We start from the raw sequence: 14,427 nt of genomic DNA, 5'->3' as shown, positions 1-14,427 counted from the left end.
TTAATGTCTTGCTCACACATATATGTAATCTTGTTTAGGAGTCTCAAATAATTTTTCTGATTTCATAAATGAAACAAAAATTTCAATTGCAGAAAAAAGAAGCATCAACTTACCAGAGTTGCAGAGGTTGGAGCCAACGCTGGTGGACGAGGTGGAAGAGGAGTTGTCGGAGGGTGGAGGAAGAAGGTTGTTGCCCCATATGGTATTTTCTTTGAGCAATCTAACATTTTTTTGGTGGATTGAGTAAGAGGCTTTAGAACCCGATAAAATGCTTTAAGTGTTGCTATCATACGCTATTATCGGACCAAATAAAAGATAACTCTTAAATCACACATAACCTTAGCCCGCTGACAGCTGCTTTAGATCAGGCCGGGTCTGACTTTGCTCGAAAGCCCAGGGCCATTGTGCAGCTCGTAGACCCCTAAAACTAGAAAAGGTAATTTTATTAATTAAGGATTCATTTTTAATCGAAAATAATAAGCCTGGATATTTAATCCGCCATCAGCCGTCCAATCGAACGCGTCTTGTCCCCCCACCTCTCTCTACTAATTCGGTCATCTGACATACTGCAGAAAACAAGTGACCCAACAACTTTCACCCCCCCATAAATTACTCTCTCCACCTTTCACACACAACCACACTACTTTTCACTGTAAATACTTTCTTTGGACCGTTGGGTTCTGGAAGAAAGAACCACAAAAAGTCAAATCTTTATCCGCGTTGTTTGAGTTTTCTGACTCGGTTTCTTCAGTTGCTGTGGCAAGCTTTGTGTTGTGGTGCGTGGTTCCCCGACAGATACATTTTCTTCGTCTTGGAAGAATCCATTGCTATTTCCAACTTACGTCGGGTAAGTGTTCGACAAATTGCCCCACTGAGTAATCAATCTCTTTAGAGCGTAGAAGCTTTTTGATTTTATGAATGAATGAATGAATGATTCTTGTTCACTCTAGCTAGTCGGAAGTGATTTACTTGCTGGGTCTCTGATTGCATCTAGAGAAATCTTGAAAATAAGAAAGTTTCCACATTTTAACCTGTAGTCGCCAAATCAACACAAGTTGAGGATCTTTTTTCTGTTAATCAGGAGCATTAGAAAGTAATACTGGAGAGTACATGTTTTGCAAAGAAAAAAGTTTACTATTTTCTCAATTTTTTATTTTCCCCCTTTTTCTTTTTATCATTGCTATAGGAACACTTTTTATGGGTCATCTTGCCTCTGAATCACATCTTGAATCTAGGTCTATTTAACTATTTTTGTGTATGAGATAGAGAGAGGTCGCCTAGTCTCTCAGCAGTTTTTAATCATTACAAAAGGGAAAGCAAACAATAGAACAAAAAAAAAAACCGAAGGCAACGAGAGAATGTGCTTTAGGTTATTTTTTTTATCTTTCATCATGTACTGTTTCCTTTTTTTCTGGCCCAATCAGGGTTAATATATTCAAAATATTTTGATCTGTTTATCACCCTTATTTTACTCATCAGGGAATCTTGTTTATGTGTTTCATGTGACATTCTGCAACTTTTATTGCCTTGTCTTCAACTTATATAAAATGGGACCACACATTCACACTTCCAGTTCCTTTCTTGTCCATATATTCCAGAGATGGTTTCTATGCTTCTTTTATGCAACTTGGAGATCTAGAACAACCAATGGATAACTTTAGTAAATCTTGTTTCACTTGTACATTTGGACTCAACTAACTAGATGTTGAACAAAATATTTTTATCACCTTATTCTTAGTTTTTAAGCAATACATCAGAAAAGCTACCTAGAGGTGGTTAATGATCATGAAAATGTTGACTAGTTTAACAAACCAATATCATTTAGATTAACCATTTTGAAAATGATTAACTTGTTTATTGTCATCTTTTATCTGGTGCAGAAAGTTTGACTTTGACATGGCAGAAATGATTTGACTTCCATCTGAAGTTTTGTGGACATTAACACAGAAAATGGGTGACCCAATTTCAGCCCGAAAAAGTCATGACACAACATTGAGAAACAGATTTGAATTAGAAAAACGTCGCCTTTATCATTCTGAAGCCTTGAAGACCCGATCAAATTTGGTATCATCACCTTCAATCCATACCCAAAAGCAATCTTTTAGAACAAAAGATGAAATAGTCAGACACATATCAAGTTTACCAAGTTACCTTGAGTCAGGTAAAGCTACCCCAGATAGAGCTTTAAGTTTTGGAGTCATGGATTATGGGAGATTAGAAAAATGGCAATATCAGAATCTTAAACAGGGGACAATTAAAAGTAGCAAATGTTCAACCTCTAGCAGTGTTTCTTCTTCTTTATTTTCAACTGATGCTTCATCTCCCCAATCCACCATAGGTCATAGCTGTTCTCCTGCTCCCCGTGTAACCTTACAATCTCATTTTAACATATCAAATTCTGGGAATCTTGAAAAGCTTCAAGATTTTAAAGATTCTGAAAAGAAAACGTCAGAAACCAAGCGAAAAGATTACAAAACATACAATTCTTGTCCACCCAAGATTCCAGAATCTAAATCATCCATGAATATGGGAAATCGTCAAACAAATTTGTCATCTTTGAAGGGAAAAATGAAGATAAAAAATGAAGAGGGAAATGAACCACAAAATCTTCAACATCCATCTCATCAGATACATGAAAGGCCTACAAATTATGCAAAAGATTCAGTTGTCAGCAAGACTTTACAAATGGAACCTGAATCTTCAAGAAATCAAATTAATACTTCAAGAAGTCATGTTCTTGAAGAAAAAAGATCATCTTTTTCTTCCAAGATTTCAAATCTTGATTCTAGGAAACAAAGAAGCATGTCTCCACTTCGTCGATTTAGCTTTACAATGAGCTCTAAGTCACCAATTTCTCAAAAATCAACAACTGGTAATACATGTGTCTCAAATCGATCTTCTTCAAGTCCTTTAAGAAGGTTATTGGAGCCCCTATTTCCATCAAAAGCAACCAACTCTCATCTGGAAACTGTCGCGAAAGTGTCGGGAAACTGTCGCGAAGTTATCACAGATTCAAAGCAAGCTCTTTTTCAAACAGCTATCAAGAATGGGCGTCCTATGTTCACATTTGCAGTTGAAAATAGCAACGCCCTTGCAGCAACAGTTAGGGATTTAAGTAAAAATAACAACACTTGGATTTATACATTCTTCACCATTGATGAGGTCAAGAAAAAGAATGGGAGTTGGTTATCTCAGAGCAAAAAGGACAAAGATTATGTCCCTAATGTAATAGCTCGAATGAAGGTTTCAAATCGTGTGGTTTCTAATTCAAACACTCGGGAGTTTGTTTTGTTTCCTGTGGACAAAAGTCAACCAAATGGTCAAATATCAAATGTCCAACCACGTGATGAGCTGGCAGCCATTGTTGTGAAGTTTTCAAGGAAGGTTGATGATAAAGAAGAGAAATCAGAAGGATTTAACACAACGGTGGTGCTACCTGGCGGCAATCATGGTGTATCAAGTAAAGGATGGCCTACACCGCTAATTGAGCGGTGGATTACTGGTGGTGCATGTGACTGTGGTGGTTGGGATTTGGGCTGCAGATTAAGAACATTCACAAACCAGGTGGAATCTAGGAGAAGATCAAATGCAACAAGTGGTCAATTTGATCTTTTCTTTCAGGTACATTTCATCAACACCACCTTCATTTCTAGATGCTAATGTGTTCATATTTTTTTTTCTCATCTTTTTCACAGGGAGATAACATAAATGAGAGAAGCTTCTTCAGTGTTTGTCCATTAAAGGAAGGGATATATTCGGTTGAATACAATTCATCCGTTTCTGTTTTACAAGCATTTTCTATCTGTATATCGGTTGTGGAGTGCAGGAAATCAACTCAGGATACAGAATCAAGAACGTACATTGCTAAACAAGTAGAAGATGATCTGAATCCATTAAGTTTTGCTTCATTTCCACCTCTTTCGCCTGTTGGAAGGGTTTAGAATGGGATTATGGTCTTTGTTATAATGTAGTTAAATAGTGTAGGTGGTTTGATGTGTATTAAGATAACAATGGCTCACAAAGTGTTGCATTTACTTGTGTATAAGTAATGTGATAACATATGATATGATATTTTTGTTAGCTTTATATTTTGGTAGGTGGTATTTATCTAATCCATAACTCTTGAATATTTTCTTTACGGAATTAGTAGGTATTTATCTTCTGCGTGAAGTCTGTTGTTAGACCCTGCTTCTTTTTCTTTTCCCATTAACTACTGTCTAGATAAATAATGACGTTTAAAAATATTTGGGAAAATGACTGTTACGTTGGAGAAATAAGATAAAATATGTTATAACAAATTTTCAAAACGTTTAGGGGGGTTTTAGCTTCCCCGGATTTTTTGAAAGAAGTCTATCGTAAAATTAGAATTAGAATTTGTAGGAATTGGAATATAAATGTAATCTGTTTGGTTTTGGTTGACATGGAATAAAATTTGTATTCTATTTCATTTGCAGATTTGTCAAAGTAATTAGAAAGTAAAATTATGTAATAAGACAAAAATATCATTTTATTGATTTTTTTTCTTCTTATTATTTTTACTAAAAATGAGTGTCAAGATGGGCATATTTGTTTGGCTACAGGTGTGCGTAGGGTGGGGTATGTGTGGATGGGTGTGGGGGTAAGCTTATAGGCATGGGTATGTGGGTGAGCATGTAGATGTAGGGTTAGGGTGGGGATAGGGTGCAGTAAAGTGAGTATATGGGTAGGGTGGGATAGGTGTTGGTGTAAGGGTGGGATGAGTGTATGTGTCGGTGTGGTTTGGTGGGTGGGATGGTGGTAGGAGTGGGTGTGAGCATAGTTCATGTGGGTATGGCTGTAGGTTTGAGGTTGGGGTCCGATGGGGTGTATATGACTATATTTGTGTGAGGGGAGGGGTAGTGGTAGGGTTGAGTAGGTGGGTGGTTTATCGGAGAGGATGATAATTTGTTTTCATTTGATGAATAATTGCTAAAATAAAGAGGAAGTGAGTAGGATTTTTTTTTAACAAGGATGTAAAATCCGTTTGACGGTACCAAGTAGATTGACTAACAACCAAAGATTAATCGAAGACCTTAAATTGTAAGTCACTTAAACTTTACAAAATATGATACTTTCTCAAGTAGTTTTTATTAAGATATAACTTCTTCAATATGTTAAAAATTCATCGGTTTCGACAAATTAACTATTGTCTAGGCATGAATTAATCGCTAGGCGCCGCCTAGTTAGTCACATATTGCCTAATGACTAGGGATTAATCGGGGACTAGTCGAGATTTTTACAACATTAGTTTTTAATAAAATTAAAGGAATAGAATCTAAAATCTTTGCTCTTAAACAAAGAATGACCAATTCATTCGTGAGCAAAATTTAATGAAATTTATAAAATTTCAAATCCTTCGATTTTGTCAACCAAATGCAATTTATACTGGAATTTACATTCTAATTCCTCCAAATTCGTTATATATATATATATATATATATATATATATATATATATATATATATATATATATATATATATATATATATATATATATATATATATTATCGGATTAAATTGTGTCTATTAAACCTATTAAGTAAAATGCAATACAACACCCACGACGAATGGATGTTTCGATCATCACGTTTGCATGTGCGTAGACCGAAAAAGTTTCTTATAGGTAATTGATGTGACCTATGATTGATGTTGATAAATTAAGGATTTAAATCTTGGTCTTCAACTTAAGAGCATATGGTATGAGCAACTTGAAGTGGTGTTATAACAAGAAGCAACAAGATGAGGGGGTGGTGTTCATGGTGTTATAACACCATGTTAAGAGGAGAGAGATAGAGAGAGATAATTTGGCAGCCAATAGGTGATCACGTTTCTTCTTGTCATGGAGACAACAAGAAGCACCACAACAAGATGCAACAAGGAAGGGGGGGGGGTGTTTTTGATGTTATAACGACGTTATGGGCTGCCAACTCAGCCATAACAAGAAGCAACACGACCCACACCGTATGCTCTAAGGGGATGAGTTGGAGTGTGAAACTAGGATTTTTGATTCTGACAATTTATGATTCATGAGATATACCAACCAATGTAGTTTTTGATCATGCAAAATTTTAATGTTGTTTTTTCTCATGCCAATTGTTTGAGTGTATTTATAATAACTCTTTACAACTTTTATATAATAATTGGTTATATTCTTTATTTTTTTGTGAAAAGGACCCTATGTGATTTGTTTTGTTTGTATTTAACATATCTAATTCATTTCATATATCTACGCAGTACGCACCTGTTGTTGGCATTTTTGGTAGAAAATAGTGGGAATGATAGGACCAATATGAAGCTATTAGAAAGATTCATAACGGAAATTAGAAACAATGAAACTTTAGTGGCGGAAGTAGAATTACTTTTTCTTTATGGTAAGTGGAGACCAGTTTTTAACTTTTTATGTATCTTCCTCTTTACACGCTTCTAAAATTTTAATTTCATTGCTAGTAATTCTGACTTAGGGTTTATCAGAGTGCTGCAGACTTTTGAAAAGCTCAGGTAATCCCGGTTCTCTGTTATTCTTGCCCTAATTTAATGGCGTTGTAGAATCTCAATTAGTCTAGAATTCAAGAAGAAAGTCATATACGGATTATTATGTAAGCATAGTTTTCGACTGGAAGTGTAATATGTTCTTTACCTACTTCTCAAATCAATCGGAGGATTTTATGCATGATATGTTGTTCGTTTTTCTTTGGCCATGCCTTCAAACTGTTTGATATAATGTCTCAATCAATCGGTAATTATTTTTGCACACCAACTCTAAATTTTGCCTACTTATCTCTAGATAAGCCTGTTTCCCAGATCAATTGGAGTGTTTTGCATTAACCTACGCTATTATTTATATTTACTTTACCATGCTTTCAAACTGTTCGAGACTTCGATATAATGTTTCAACTAATTTGGGCATTTCCCTTTGGGTACACTCGCGTCAAATTTTGTGTGATTGTTTCCTGGATTGATGTTGTTTAGTGTTTCATTGAAGCTCTTTTATTCCATCTTTTAACTGAAGTTACGAACACAATTCCATCCCCATGGAATCAAAGTTCCCAAAGTTGCCTTGATTGTTTTCACTAATTGTTGAACAACTGAACATGATTTTTTATATGAATAATGGAATACAATCGTCTGTAATTCAGGATACTTTTTATTGTATATACTGAAAAACCCATGGTTAACCTAATAACCATCGTTTCTTAGTTTCCAACTTCCCATTATACTTCAAAATGACATTCTATGTATGAAACATGAAAAAAGTTTGCAGTTTCAAATATTTATGATTGTTGTTTCTCACTTGTATAAATTTTGTTTAAACCTTTCCAGATTTTTAGTCCAAAATGGAACACGGTTCATATCAGGATCTATCAGCTTCAACACATACCCTGAACGATGAAGATCATACACTAGCAAACTCTCTAAGATTCACTCTTAACCAAGAGTAAGTACATGCTCTCAAATTCCTGCAATTATTCAGATATTACTTGAAGGGAAAAAAAAGAAACAGGACCTTAGTGTAATTTACTGTTATTGCCTTGTGTTTTTAGTCCAAGAGTTACACTCTGTGGATACAGTATTCCTCATCCTTCAGAAGCTAAAGTAAACATAAGAGTCCAGACAACAGGTACATATAATTACAATTATAACCCTTTTCCAGAAAACATGCATGATCTATCACGGGATTTTAATCATGAACACTATTTAAATAGTTGTCCCACTATTGCAGGTGATCCAGCAAAGGAAGTATTGAAAGATTCATGCCAAGATCTCATGATGATATGTCAGCATGTTAGGAGCACTTTTGAGCAAGCAGTTGCTGATTTTAAGAACAATGAAGGCTCTGAAAGCCAGTAAACGAAGAGCTTATTACTGCCCTCTGTTTGATTTAACATTGATCATAGTCTTAAGGGGTTGTTAATTTTTGATTTAATGATCTTAATGGGTTAAGAACTTAGTTCCGAAGACACTTTCACGTTTCTTATTAAAAGTTTTAAAATTTTGATGATCACAAAAATCACTCTTATCATTGCATTTGAGAAAACTTGGAGCATTGTATTATTGTTTTATTGTTGTTCAAGAAAGACCTTAACTAACATATTAATTACATCATACGAGATATAAATCAGTTAAATAACTGTCTGTTGTGTTGCCCAACTTGTTTATTTATTTATTTTGTTTTTTCTGTAAAAATACCACAACAGAGCCAATAATGTTATGGCATACGTGATATTTGTAGTGATTTTTTACATATATGATAAAGAATAATTGAACTCAAAAAGAACATGAAACATATACTTCCAGGCTTACAACTTACAAGTATATACACTTTTGTAATCCAACGTTCAGTCCATACACACATACACTAAGAAACATCAATTGTTACTTTTTTTTTTTTTTTTTTTTAAATAAAATAATCTGAATTAAGGCAATACATTAAAGTGAAAAAGCCAAGAAATGATAAATGCAAAAACCATGCAACCCAACAGGATATTCATGATTCTGCGACCCTGCCAGAAGTTACGTGGCTCAGTAGCCACCACCATGGGGCCGGTGGCTGATCGTTCAACCACCTCTGTTTCAACGGTTGCATTGCTCGCCTCATTTGTCTGATCCCCACCAACATTTTGTGCAATCGCACCACAAATCTCACAAGTCCTGTATCATCATCATCATCATCATAAATATTTTTAGAAGCATAAAGTTGAAAGAATCAAGTCTTTGTCCCCATTAAGTTGTGTACATCTAAAATGGATGAATGGGTAAAGTGTTGTATACATAAGGTCTGTTTCCTTTAATAAGATTGAATAAACCCAACCGTCTGAGCTTAGACTAAATGACCATTTTGCCCTTGCATCCCGAAAAACAATTTTTACAATGCTCATTGATTTTAACGTAATAGGAGTTGGGGGAGAAAAAAAGAAATGCAAATATGTAAAGGGTTAGCGTCTTAATACATTAGATCCATGTTTTTAGTGAAAAAGAAATATCCATGTATTGATGTTCAGATTAAGTACTTAAGTACTGAACCCATTAAGCCTAGTAAGTGAAAAGGGAGAAAGCACTTAAGTCTTTGCTTTATTAATCCCTTTAATTAAAAAAAGAAACAATGACAATGACAATGACCCGAGCCTTAATTACATACCACCAAAAAGTTGCCAATTGGCAAGGAAACTATACATAGCGATAAGCCGTATATTGCCATCAACTACGTTACAAAATTTGTATGCAAATTATTGAATCTTGAAATATTAGAAGTTGGAAATACAAACAAAACAAAAGAAAACAAAAACAAAACATGTAGGTCAATATAATTCTTGAAAAATTAATAAAAATATGTTTGTTTGAGGTTAGGTTATCTCACATCTTACCAAACACGATGCAATTAGCATGAGTAAATTATAATAGTTTTAAAAGCCAAAAGTTGGTTTTAGTTATTTTAATGTTGGTTTCTTATGCATTATTAAACTTGATCTTGAGTCCCAATTGTTACACTCAACATTTGACAAAACATTGCGGTCGGTCTTATACTGTGTTTGACATACATTGGATGATGAGACAAAAATTGCAACCCCTCGTCTATGTAAATGACCTAAATGCCCTACACATTGATGTCTTGCTAAACCAAACTATTTATAAAGATTTTATGGATATTTCTTGATATCTTGAGGTAGAACCTTGTACTCTAGATATAGATCGCACATTATGATCAAAACTTATAACCTTAAACCTTTGTGAAATTCTTTTTGAAAATTAAGCTTTCTATGCTATTTCATCCCTATAAATTTCTAATTGAAGTCAAAATTTCAAAATAGAGATTACAAATTTTGTGCATTATACCGAATTTAGAGATACTTTTTGACTTTTGTGGTAAAAAGATTCGATTTTAGCATCCCATGTTCATAAAAGAGAAACCAAATACAAATTTATTAATCTTGAAACCTAATGAAATGCATCAACATTAATTTTGACCACAGAAGTCAACGTTTTTTTACCATCAAGTTCAGGAACAAGGAGAGGGAATTTCAATTCAAAATGCAAAATTGAAGTGTGATTATTGTTGAGATTTTACCAGGAAACAGAAATGGGTAATTGAACTGAACAACTCTTATTAACACACTTTTTGCCCAAATTTTGACAACCAAAAAATCTCATAGGAACAGCAATTTACAAAGAAATTCGAAGTGAAATGCATGAAGATAAAGATGAGAAAAATGCTTAATCGACAACGAACTTCGTATAAAGCTTGAATTTATGAAGTATTTGAGAGAGAATAAGTGAAACTCACATGTTTCCCTTGATTTTGAACCAAGTTTCTGCACATTGTTTGTGAGCAGCACCCAGATCCCCCTTGCAATTACACCCCAACTCAATTGGACCACCACCACCACAACCACCACCACCATCATCCTCATCCTCCGCCTGATCAACGTCACTAACCTCAAAATTCAGATGGCAAATTCGACATTGTTTCTCGTTTTTAATAGAAGAATGCACCTTCATCTCCAATTCCCCACTCTCCAAATCAATCTCATCTGATGATGACTCCATGCGGCTGTGATTGTAGGAGAAGATTCCAGAAGACCCACATTCGTCACCGGCGACGGATGAATCGAGACGCGCGGAGGACTGCGCATCGGAGTCAGATAATCCAAAGCTGCTACCGCCGTCAGTGGTAGCAGCTTCGCTGCTAAAAGCATGAGAAGGTCGGCGCCGACGGCTGGAACGGCCACGACGGCGGCGGCGTCTTGCAGGAAGCGCTCCCATTCCAACAGCTGGTACTTCAACGTCAGCAAAATTATCGATAGAAGACATATTTGTGGGGAAATCTGTGGAGTGTAAAAATGGTATATTGGTGTGTGTGAAGGAGGTGGAGCTGGAGGTGGGTGTCAGTGTTGAAAATGAAACGCAAAGAAAAGGACTCTCTTACTACAGTTTTCTTTCTTTTCTCCAGACTTCTGTCAGATAAAGAAGACCTGTGGGCACACATTTCCTTTATCTCTCACTCTATATATATTTAATTTATAAATAAAATTATAAGATCAAAATAAAACCTTCCATTAAAAATAAAAATATGGCTTTGATTAATCTGAATTTATGTTTCAGAGGCAGAGGCAGAGGCAGCAGTAGGAATGAACAACGAAAGCGATCCGGCTGGGACCGGTCCGAATTGGACCCGATCCAGGAACCGAAGTTGGTTGAAATTTAGAACCGAACCGGACCGCCGGTTCTACCGGTTCTGGTTCCGGTTTTTATCGAGTCTTCGATGTTGGAACCGGTTCCGGTTTTTATCGGGTTTTCGATGTTGGAACCGGTCCACAAGAAATAGCAACGTATTTTGGGAAATATTTTAGTTATCAGTTATAAGCATTTTTCTCCCTTGACTATCTACCGAAGCACAAACTGCACCTGTAAGCCATTCATTTTATAAAAAGTTGGAATCATGCATGATTACTAAAATGTACTTAATATCACATTTAATATCTGCAAAAGTTGGTTACTCCCACATATAATCTTGTCAACAGAACATTTGATATTCCAACATCATTGAAAGTCAAAGATAAAGAACCATATTGATTCCACCAAATTATTGCAATACAAACAGAGTGCATCAACATGAATGCTACTACAGCCATTCAATTAACAGTCTCATTCTACTTGAAGAGTATTTTAAGGATTTATTATAAGTGAAGAGAAGTTTTTGTGACAAAGCTGGTCCGGTTCGGTTCTCGGTTTTGGGTCTGTTCCAATGACCGGTTCCTATTGGTTCCCGGTTCCAAAACTCGACAAGTCCCGGCCCGACCAGTTCCATCGGGTTCCGTCCGGTTCCCCGGTCCATATGCTCATCCCTACTATACAAACATAAAGCCTGTTTGTGGCCATGTGGTATTGCCACCATGACGATGTACATTATTCTCATCTTCATGGCCGCGACGTTTCATGGTGCGTGACGCAAAATGTTACACACGAATAAGAAGATAATCTCTCTCTCTCTCTCTCTCTCTCTCTCTCTCTCTCGTGATGCGTGCAATGACAGGGGTTGCACTACTAGAAAAAATGGAAAATTACGCAACGACCATATTATGGGGGTGTTTGGGATTACTTTTTAATCCTTAAAAGTCTTTTTTGTAAAAGTCATTTTTGACTTTAGCATTTGAGGGAGCAAAAACCAAAATTTGTTTTTAAAAAGTGTTTGTTTTAGTTTTCTTGACTTTTGAATGTAATTTACCTTTAAAGTGGCTAAAAGTCACAAAAAAAAAGGATTTCCTGACTTTTAAAAAACCACCATTTTCTTTTTGGCAAAAAGTTATTTTCAAAAGGATTTTTTTACTTGCCAAACATCTTTGTGAATTTTTTTTTTAACTTTTTGGAAAAGCTAAAAGCCAAAAAGTCACTTGAAAAGCAATCCCAAACACCCTCTATGTATTACAATTTTGCCAATTAAGTCCTTAAAGTTTTTTTTCGTGCCTTTTAAGGGAATAAATTGGTTTTTGGCGGGTCGATTTGGTCACTTTGGACAAAATGAAGGGGTAACCCGGTTATCAATATGCCACATAGACCTTGACTAAGGAAAATTCTATATGTACCCCCAATTGTTACGTGTACCCCCATGTGAGTGTAATAGTGTTTGTGCACCCCCCTGATAGTGTTGGATCCATATGCCCAAGAATCATTATTGAGTGACATTGCTAATAAAATATGACCCTATAGGTCACACCTTAATCAAGTTAGTACTTACTGAATATTTATTATATATTTGATATTAATAAATAAATTCAACTCTTGTATTTAATTAGAGAAAAATTATTGTTCTATGAAAACAATATTGTAAGAAGTAGAAAAATAGCCTTTATATGATAAGGTATCATAAAATAAGTCATGTACAAAGTTTTGGACACTTTGGTTAACCATGATTAAATCAAATGCTTACTCTACCATGGTTAAAAGACTAGTAGACATTTTTTGTCCTCATTAGGACACATGGGCCGAAACTTTTTAAGCATGGAGGTTGCTTGTCAACCTCCATCATTTTGTTCCCATACCTCTACTTTATAGTCCATACTTTTTGAATATAATATTCAAAAGGCCATGTTTGGATGGGGCTATAAATATGGAGTCTTATACATGGAAGAAACATAAGTTTTTTCGGTCTAACTTCTTCTCCTTTCTCCTCTCAAAATCGTGATCATCTAGAGCTTGGAACTCTTTCCTCTTTTGAAGACAATACTTGCTTTTGGTGTTTACTTTGTGTCTTCCTTCAAGTGCTTAATTGTTTAAGCACATAAGGCTTAAAGAACAAAGTTGTACAAGAAGAAATCTAGCAATTTTGGTACCTTATTATTGTTGGTGGATTACTTGTAGAGAAGATCAAGCTCATTGTTCTTGCCATCTACTTTAACACCCCAAATCCAAGAGGGTCCAAAGGCTACAAAGGTTATATTTTCTAAACACCCTATGGTTGTTATAATATCATTCTAACCTCTATAAAATGATCCTTGATGGTTTGTTTTGTTGTTACACTCGAAACTTATAAGAATTTTTTAAAGCTTCCGTTGCCGGTTTTTATGAAAAACTATTTATTTTATGCACCAAAACCCTTCAGTTGTATCAGAGTCATCTTTTAAATGTTAGAATAATTTTTATGTTATAATAATCTTTGGTTTTTGGAAAACAAGCATGGATTTCTTTTTGGCTAAAGAAATGCCCATATTTGTTTTCTTTGACAACTTGTTGTTGAAAGTGTTTATTTTTTATATAACCATTTTTCCATGCATTTTGGTTATATAAAAGTTGCCTTAGAAAAAACAAAGAGTTGTTTGTTGATATGTTTGATATATTTGTTATGTATAAACAAGTCATTAGGACATTTGTGGTTGGTATTTATTTATTCATATGATGATGTAATAGATAAATATGTATTATTTCATTTGTTCATTTTATATGTAATAAATTAGTTCTAGACTAGTTGTATTTTATTTTTATAAAATGTAACAAGATGGAGCATGAAGTTCTTATGAAGACATGGAGCCTTTTGAAGACCTTGGAGTGCCCTAATAAGTCCTTTAGGAAATAACTTAATATTTGTTGTGATGGCTCACAATAAATATTACTAGAAAATGACTTTGTTTATAAATTTTAAATGCATGCTTGTGATGTTTATTTTTGTTGTTATAAAATGTTGAAAATATGATTTCCATGCTAAAACATTTTTACAAAAAATTAACATCAAACTTGGAGTTTAGAGTTTTATATAAAAGTTTAAACATAAGATGTCAAAAATTGAGTTTTAGTTAAAGAGAGTTTTAAATATTTTAAAACTCTAAAGTAGCCAAACTTTTAAAAGATATAAAATGTTTAAAATATTTTTTAAACTTAATCTAAACTCCATAACTTAATAATAAAAGGTTGTTTTATTAG

The 14,427-nt window shown here is 34.6% G+C and overlaps 3 protein-coding genes across 4 annotated transcripts; 2 read left to right on the top strand and 1 right to left on the bottom strand.

Moving 5' to 3' along the window:
• The first annotated feature begins 713 nt into the window (after nucleotides 1-713).
• On the top strand, nucleotides 714-4,086 carry LOC145112840 (uncharacterized). The gene is made up of 3 exons (XM_079048965.1): nucleotides 714-847; nucleotides 1,881-3,621; nucleotides 3,696-4,086. The coding sequence occupies exons 2-3, from the start codon at nucleotides 1,951-1,953 to the stop codon at nucleotides 3,939-3,941; spliced, it is 1,917 nt and encodes a 638-aa protein (XP_078905091.1). The 5' UTR covers nucleotides 714-847; nucleotides 1,881-1,950; the 3' UTR covers nucleotides 3,942-4,086.
• Nucleotides 4,087-6,409: 2,323 nt separating this feature from the next.
• On the top strand, nucleotides 6,410-8,026 carry RPC14 (RNApolymerase 14 kDa subunit). 2 transcript variants are annotated; one of them, XM_079052366.1, is made up of 4 exons: nucleotides 6,410-6,516; nucleotides 7,339-7,453; nucleotides 7,560-7,636; nucleotides 7,739-8,026. In XM_079052366.1, the coding sequence occupies exons 2-4, from the start codon at nucleotides 7,353-7,355 to the stop codon at nucleotides 7,864-7,866; spliced, it is 306 nt and encodes a 101-aa protein (XP_078908492.1). In that variant the 5' UTR covers nucleotides 6,410-6,516; nucleotides 7,339-7,352; the 3' UTR covers nucleotides 7,867-8,026. The 2 variants fall into 2 exon arrangements, with proteins under 2 accessions (XP_078908492.1, XP_078908493.1); XM_079052367.1 differs by lacking the exon at nucleotides 6,410-6,516 and adding an exon at nucleotides 6,551-6,614.
• A 251-nt stretch (nucleotides 8,027-8,277) lies between these two features.
• Nucleotides 8,278-10,982, bottom strand: LOC145112836 (uncharacterized). The gene is made up of 2 exons (XM_079048962.1): nucleotides 10,298-10,982; nucleotides 8,278-8,667 (listed from the first exon to the last, which is right to left on the bottom strand). Exons 1-2 carry the CDS (start codon nucleotides 10,822-10,824, stop codon nucleotides 8,433-8,435), a joined length of 762 nt encoding a protein of 253 aa, XP_078905088.1. The 5' UTR covers nucleotides 10,825-10,982; the 3' UTR covers nucleotides 8,278-8,432.
• Between the last annotated feature and the right edge of the window lie 3,445 nt (nucleotides 10,983-14,427).

The sequence above is a fragment of the Lactuca virosa genome, chromosome 5 (genome assembly GCF_052849685.1).
Source record: "Lactuca virosa cultivar CGN04683 chromosome 5, Lactuca_virosa_CGN04683_v6, whole genome shotgun sequence".
Lineage (NCBI taxonomy): Eukaryota > Viridiplantae > Streptophyta > Magnoliopsida > Asterales > Asteraceae > Lactuca > Lactuca virosa.
Note: the sequence above shows the minus strand (reverse complement) of the source record. Positions and strands in the feature narration are given on the sequence as shown.

What these genes read in the sequence shown, in the direction of transcription:
- LOC145112840 (XM_079048965.1), top strand. Translation starts at nt 1,951, where the DNA reads ATGGGTGACCCAATTTCAGCCCGAAAAAGTCATGACACAACATTGAGA. An exon ending in AATTTGATCTTTTCTTTCAG is followed by an intron (nt 3,622 to 3,695) that starts GTACATTTCATC and finishes TCTTTTTCACAG; the next exon opens with GGAGATAACATAAATGAGAG.
- RPC14 (XM_079052366.1), top strand. Translation starts at nt 7,353, where the DNA reads ATGGAACACGGTTCATATCAGGATCTATCAGCTTCAACACATACCCTG. An exon ending in AGATTCACTCTTAACCAAGA is followed by an intron (nt 7,454 to 7,559) that starts GTAAGTACATGC and finishes TTGTGTTTTTAG; the next exon opens with TCCAAGAGTTACACTCTGTG. An exon ending in CATAAGAGTCCAGACAACAG is followed by an intron (nt 7,637 to 7,738) that starts GTACATATAATT and finishes CCACTATTGCAG; the next exon opens with GTGATCCAGCAAAGGAAGTA.
- LOC145112836 (XM_079048962.1), bottom strand. Translation starts at nt 10,824, where the DNA reads ATGTCTTCTATCGATAATTTTGCTGACGTTGAAGTACCAGCTGTTGGA. An exon ending in TTCAAAATCAAGGGAAACAT is followed by an intron (nt 8,668 to 10,297) that starts GTGAGTTTCACT and finishes ATGATGATACAG; the next exon opens with GACTTGTGAGATTTGTGGTG.